Here is a 7673-nt window from a genome sequence, read left to right as displayed (position 1 = left end):
AAAATAACTGCGTTGCACTACAGATAAATTGAATGTTATAAACGACATCATTAATCTTCAATTTATTCAAATTCATATTTTTAAACAATGAACAAAGAGTAGTATTCAGCTAACAATTCTTTACCGTAATATACAAATCCTGGTCACCAATGGGTACCTATTTCTGGAAAAAAATATATATATTTGTTTTATATTTTCAGAGAAGTTAATTCCAAACACAAGTTTGGCACTGTTCTAGAACTGCAAAGGTCGTGGGTTCGATCCCCACCCGCGTATTTTATGCCTGTGGATTGGTTGCACAGAACTCGGGAAAGTACTGAGTATACAGTGCTATTACATCGGATGTAGGATGGGTGAAGTAAAAATAATACTCTTTATCCCCGATGCAAAATTAACATAATTAAACTAGTTGTTTCCGTTTATATTGACCAAGCCAAAACATGTCACAAGGACGGAAACCTCCGTATCGGCCATGTTATAAATATGTAAATAATTGAATTATTTTCGCCTTTCCATGGAAACGTACTATTTCAACAGCAAAATACTAGTTTAAAAATGCACCTGACGACTGTGTGGGTAAACATAATTACAAAAATGTGCGTGGTTAGCCCAAAAAGACAAGCCCAAGGTAGAATTTAGTTTTGTGGTGCAATCGTTTTCTCAGTAGACAGTGTATTTATGAATGTGTGGATAACATTTACTTCGCCCATACATTGTTTGGCTACTAAATGGCTTATAAATGTATCTTTCACAATAAAAGGCTATGGTTTGGTGGGAACAGCTTCATCGATACAGAAAAAACACCGACAACCCATTAACACATTCTATAATATATTACAAATTATTATAAACAAAAACTAATAAAGGGATTTCCCATTGATTTTGATTTTGCGATAATGTCTGCTCAGGTCTATGGGGTAATTAGTGGAGTTTTCATTGAAAGATTTCATAAAATTGATAAAGGTGCATAATTTGTGCCCCTGGCAAATTGAGCTTATTGATCAAGAAGTAATCATTGATCATTGATCTCTGAAGTAATTCTTTAGCACACAAAAAAAACAATAATATTTTCACGAAAAACATCTGTTTTGTGTATGAATTTTGAGTTGTTTATATTTTTTTTTCTTCAAAATAACATTGATATACATTGCCCTTTTGAGTCATATCATAATACGGAATTGCGGTTAGCTACCTTGCAACACTGAGCTGGCAATATCAATGACCATCTCTTCACAGACTACAGTGTGTTGGGAAAATTACTAAATTGATTCATAGTGAGTACATAAAGTGAAAGTGTAAGTGATAGTTTGATTTGTAAAAGAACACACGCCGGGCTCTTATCCTCAAGAGTCAATTCAGTCACAAGGGGAAAGGCTTCAAACTGTACAAACAAGAGTGGACAAAATCACCCATACTGTCGAATGGACTTTCTCTAACAGCGAGTTGTCAACGTACTATAGAGGGACTTCTAGTATATATATATTTGTTATGGCGTTGTCCAACTTAGTAACTCTCCAACACCGTGAACCAAGAATTGAAAAATCACCCATGTTGCCAATTTGCTTTCACTTTCAAGGAGTTGTCAACGTACTATAAAATGGCCCTCTAATATATAGCTGTGTATGGTGCTGTCAAACTCAGTGACGCTCCCATACCGTGGGAGTTGAGATTGACAAAAAAAACGTTAAAGACAGTGGACACTATTGGCAATTACTTAAAATAATTATTTGCATAAAACCTTTCTTGGTGACGAGTAATGGGGAGAGGTTGATGGTATAAAACATTGTGAGAAACGGCTCCCTCTGAAGTGCCATAGTTTTCGAGAAAGAAGTATTTTTCCTACGAATTTGATTTCGAGACCCCAGATTTCGAGCATGAGGTCTCGAAATCAACCATCCTAACGCGCGCAACTTCGTGTGACAGGGGTGTTTTTCTTTCATTGTTGTCTTGCAAGTTCGATGACCGATTGAGCTCAAATTTTCACAGGTTTGTTATTTTATGCATATGTTGAGATACTCCAACTGTCACGGCTAGTCTTCGACAATTACCAATATTGTCCATGTTTCATACATAATAATCTCTTTATAAATAGCCGAATCGTGTGTGTGTGCGTGCGCGAACGGGACGGGAACGGGAACACAATTCATTCGACTGACAAAAAGTGCAAAACGGGAAAAACAGGACGAGAAAATAATGATTAGGACGGGAACAAAATTAATGGGGTCGGCTGGGGAAATAATACGGGAAAGGACGACAGAAAAGGGACTATGATAAGGGACAGGAAAACAAAATAAACTGAACGGGAAACAAATAAACGAAACGGAGTACAGACAATGACAGGGTAATTGGTATTGTTAATTTTGTTAAAGTGACAGTTGACATTAAAACTAACACTAACACTGATTTCTTGATGTGATCTGATGATGTCATCGCAACTTTACTGTCGTCACGTGGTCATTGTGCAACGCATCACACCCTTGCACTATGATCAGATCATATGCGTAGCAGGTATTTGGGTGTGCTAACTGCCCAGTGTACCTGTCTAGCAGGACCCGCAGTACAGGAATTTGCACAAAACATGTACCAAAAAAAACATTGCAAAAACGCGTACAAGTGCGCGAACGAGGGAAAACACCCGGGACGGGACTAAATCAATTCGACTGACAAATAATGCATAAAGCAGAAGTAGTATAACAACTCCTTCAAAAAATAAGCTGTGTATTGGAGAAAGGGGGACGTAAAGCATATCGTTTCCCATTAAATTGTAAGTGTAAATGGTAGCCGGTTGTGTAAAATAGTATGTGTGTTTTTCTGGTACTAACCTAACACCATAGTATTTCAAACTTTGTCATCATAGGTTCGATAAAGAAGTCGACAGTGAGTCGACTAAGTCATCATAGTAATTTGTCATTTTTGTTTTAGTAAGTCGAATGGGCCAGATCAACTAGCATGGTCGACAGTCAGTCGACTGGGCCAGGGAAGTTGTAAGGGTTGATATGTTAGTGTCAGTAATTCGATTTGATGGGATTATTTATCATGTGAGAAAAGTGTGTGGCCCAAGTGAAAATCTTAACTTTATCATCACACAAGGAGCGAGGGACTATAGTTGACTATTGTCGACCATTGAGGGATGGGATTTTGCCTGATGGTACCCATGATGTAGTGCACGCATAGATTGCCGTTGAACATTGACTACTCGACAAAATGGCCGCTGCTCGAACTTGCCCTTGGATTTGCATATAAAATAAACAAATCAAATCAAAACTAACAGCTCACCGAATGACCGGGGAAACTCAACGGGTCACACGTGCTCCAGTGCATTATTCAAGACCAATTGCACATCAATCTTATACAAGACTAGACTCTGTCACTGGAACATTAAGTTAACAAGAAAGATGTGTGCAACCAAGGAAACATTACTTGTTTTGGACGCTCGTCAATTTTCATCTTCATCTATTCAGAAGTGAAACATTCGTTTATGGCATCCGATTTCACTCAATAAATCTAAACATTTACATTGCATTGTACATTACGTATGTGAAAAAAACTAACAATCTTTCACGTGTTGGACGGAAGAATTTTTTTTTAAAAATCGAAAAAGTGGTATAAATACAAACATTTACACAACAGCAACCAGTTTTTGTATATGGAATGAGAGTTGAATTTGTACACAAACTACATATAAACCAAGTGAGTTTACAAAAACAAATCTGTACAATCCATTGACCTTCTGGCAGGAAAGAAAATACAATGATATGGTAAACATTTCAAGAGTTTTAAAAGTACCAATAAACAAGTTTTGAGATGTGCCTTCTATCTTCATATCAAAAGTTGGTGAAAATTAGACAGTGCAATTTCTATAAAGTGTAGAAGTCAAGTTTGCCTACTGAGCTGTGTATAATTCGTGCCTGCAGAAAGTCAATGAGCCATTTTCACAATGAGTAAAGATTGATCTTACGAAAGCAAAGTGCAATGTCACAAAATCACTGTGGTATACTGACAACTCAACTTAAAGGATTTGGGTACCTTTTCAAACGTCCATAGATTAACATTTAACTTACAGGGTTTGAAGATAATGATAGTGGAAAGCTTCCCTTGAAATAATACTTACTGGGGTGCTTTAGTTTTTGAGAAATGAGTAAAACAATGTCATGAAAATACGTTTGTAAATGATTAAAATAATTTTCGTCTCATGAGACGAAAAATATTTTCATGACATTGTTTTACTCGGGTTTTTTTTCAAAAACTACAGCACCTCAGCACGTAATATTTTTAGGGAAGCTTTCTACTATCATTATCTTCAAACTGTGTAAGTTTAGTGTAAATCTGTGGACATTGTGTTTTTTGTCCTACAAAAGTTACATAGACCCTTTAAGATGAATATTCGTGCTTTTTGAAACTCTTTTGTAAACATGTGATGAAGTAGGCAAATATGGTACACAGGCAAAACATTCGTGTTTTCTTTGTTTTACTAGTTAAGCGGTGTACATATGGAAAGGTTTGCAGTAACACCATGTAATGACTATCTCTAATGAGTTGGGGTGGTTCTGAAAAGAACCGTTGGTTTCAACTCCGGTATTGAGCAGTTACTTATGCTACTGCTCAATACCGAATTCTTGAGTTGAAACCAACTGTTCTTATCAGAACCACGCCAACTCATTAGAGATAATCATTACATGGAGTTACCGCAAACCTTTCCATATCGTACTTCCACCATGCAAAGTTTCAAAACCTACGGTGTTTATGTTCACTGATCAACACACTAAACATGAATACTTCGCTAGGCTTGACTCAAGTCGTACTTTCAGGTTGGTGTTAATCCATCTTTTCTCATGCCCATCTTCAGTACGGTGACCCCCAGGCAGTCACACAACAGATGTATTAACAGACGCCTGAATTAGGCGTACGTGTACATAATACGACTTTTGTTTTTGTTTAGACTCGCTGCAGAGTCCTTGTGACTTGAGAAAAGACTAACTTATGCTACTGCTCAATACCGACTCCCCACTAATGCAGAGCTGTGTATTGTAACCAGTTTGTGTTGGTCACGTGGTTGCTGGACGCCATTTTGTCTCCCAAATGCAGCAAAACCTAACGGGGAGACTAGTATGTCACCCCGCCTTCGCCCATGCGTTTGTTTGTTTGTTTGTTTTGTTGTTGTTGTTGTCGTTGTTTTGGTTTTTTTTTTTTGGGGGGGGGGGCACAAAATGGCTTTAAATCGCAAGCTGTAGTAACTCACAATATACGGCTCTGCACTAACGGTCAGCGCCATTAAACGGCACTTTTGTTTTCCTTTTGTTGAAAAACCCTCTATTAAATCTCTTTTAAATATAATTGTTAAGGCATTTAGTTCCATCTGTGCAAAAATAGAATTGGTTTTGGTTTTTGGTTACGTTTTTGTCCTCTTGTTTGCTCTTACACACTCGCCGTGGCTTGGGTCGATGGCCCTGTTGTGTCGGCGGGACTGATGGTTGAGTCCTGGTGGTGATCAGAGCTCGTCTCGTGGATGTAGCCTTTCTCCCTGGATGGGTTGCAGCCACATACCAATCCACACGACCAGAAACCACACCCTTTACCGTTCCCTGGTGGCGAAGATGTGGACTGCTTTTTGATTGCGTTGATTTCATCCTCAAGCTGAGCAGGGGAAGAGAGCAAATTAGAAGAGGAAAGTATTATTTTGAAGTAAGAATCAGTAGAACATAGTTTCGTCTGCTCAGAACTTTGGTCATGAATGGCAATTTCGTTTACGTGATGATCAAAAGGTCCTTAAAATGAAGATGCATATAAAGTAGGGGGAAAAGTCAAAACCAAACAATTTTTGTTTTCGTTAGAAGGCGATTTTTTTTCAAACAAATAATTTGATGACCACTCTTGATTACCACTCTTGACTCCATTTACAATTAGCTCTCATATATTTTTAGGCAAAAGCAGCTTTTCAAAATCCGTACCAATTAAACTGAGGACCTTTCAGTCCTAAGCAGACAATTTGGTCTAACGGACACAGTTATCGACTGCTTCCCACTGGTGGGGATTTTGTTTATAGGCCTTTTACCAAGTTTAGTTCTGACTTCTTGGTTTTGACTTGGTGCTCGTGTAGGTTTACTCAACCTCGGGTTTGATAACAAAATCTGTCATTGCTGATGGTTAGCTAGCTCAAAGAGAAGAGCAATCTTAGTTACGAGAAATTTTGTCCACTTTTAAAATACCCTTTTCGGGCCTAATCAAGCTGCTGACAGAATAACTTCACAACCTCCAGGTCAGAATTGACCCGGATCTGCGTGGTTCCATGGCGTTTGGCCCTTTTCTAAGTCAGTCTGACCCGGAATATTTGTCAACATGATTCATAGTCGGGTCAAAATGGAGCAGAATCAAAGGTTAACTCCAGTTTGAGAACACGTTCTAGGTCAGGCTGACCCACTATGGGTCAACCTGACTTGACCCACTATGGGTCAACCTGACTTGACCCTGATCAGAACGATTTCAGCTGTGTTGGTACCGGACTGTTTCTGTTGTATGTAACTTGTGCAATAATTGAAAAATATCAAATCCAATACCCAGTGTTAAAATAATATGTAGTTTGGTGGATGACTACACTCACATCCTTGATGGTATGTTTAAGTTCTTTGTTCTCCTTCAATAGGTTTCCACCACCTCCACTTGATGTCTCACTAATGTTATTAGTTCGACTCCTGGTCTTGGGCTGGTTTGGGTCACCTTCCGGATACTTCACCACTGCAATAATCTGTTTGCCAATTAATAAATGCAATGTTGGAAGATCAATTCATGCCATTTATTTATAGTTCTTAAAATATTGTTCTCATGTGCCTTGTTTATCTTTTGTTTCTCTTTAATCCTAGTCCCCCCCCCACCCCCTTACCAAATAGTTTAGATTGTTTACATATGTAGGGTTGGATGTACCTGTTTCTTGACAACTTCAAAACATTACCAGCAGTATAAGGCATTTGTGAGTAACTATTAGTTATCTGTTGGAAGGACAGATGTGTCCCCTTACTGTGGTTTGGAGGCACTGTGGCCTAGTGACCAGTCTTGTTTCTTTGTCATTTTTGTCCATGCTGTGTGTTTTTCTCTGGGTAATTTAAAACGCAGTTTGCTGTTTCGAATCATTTATATGTAAGGAGCACAGAATATATCTTAAACTATAGATATATTATTATTAAAGAAAGTACAACAAACTTTTGCCCGAACTGGTTTCTTCTATCAGGGTGTTTGGGTGTGAAGCCAGGCTTTCTGTGCTTGTTCTCACCCCCAAACAATGTTAATAATAATAATAAATAATAATAATAATAAAACTTGTAATGCGCACATGTCCACCCTGCTGGGTGTTCAACGTTGCTTTGGTGAGACGTATGGAACAAAGATCAGCTTTATTTAATGCAGCATCTCTTTGGAACTCATTGCATGGCTTCCCTCCATCCTACAATCTAGACTGTTTTAAGAGGAATATTTATTCCCATCTCCAGTTTCACTGAGCTGTTGTCATCTTGATTATTTTTCTTCTTGTTTTCCCTTACCAAGAATGGATCTTTCCACAAAACAAAACCATTCTCTGATACATGTTTCCCTCGTCATCCTACAATCGAGACTGTTTTAAAAGGAAACAAAATCGTACCTCTAGCTCCCCGATTATCATCTTGATTATTTTCTTCTTGTTT

At 38.1% G+C, this 7673-nt stretch overlaps 1 protein-coding gene across 1 annotated transcript in view; it reads right to left on the bottom strand.

Annotated features, from left to right (window-relative positions):
* Window positions 1-5193: 5193 nt before the first annotated feature.
* LOC117306809 overlaps window positions 5194-7673 on the bottom strand; it is a 47165-nt gene continuing 44685 nt past the window's right edge. Inside the window, exons 19-20 of the mRNA XM_033791336.1 lie at window positions 6599-6742; window positions 5194-5634 (exon numbers count right to left, since the gene is read on the bottom strand). Coding sequence (XP_033647227.1) covers window positions 5416-5634; window positions 6599-6742 — 363 coding nt within the window. The 3' untranslated portion in view covers window positions 5194-5415. The remainder of the gene's footprint in view (window positions 5635-6598; window positions 6743-7673) is intronic.

This window comes from Asterias rubens, chromosome 1 (assembly GCF_902459465.1).
Source record: "Asterias rubens chromosome 1, eAstRub1.3, whole genome shotgun sequence".
Taxonomy (NCBI): Eukaryota; Metazoa; Echinodermata; class Asteroidea; order Forcipulatida; family Asteriidae; genus Asterias; species Asterias rubens.
This window is presented reverse-complemented; position numbering and strand designations above follow the sequence as displayed.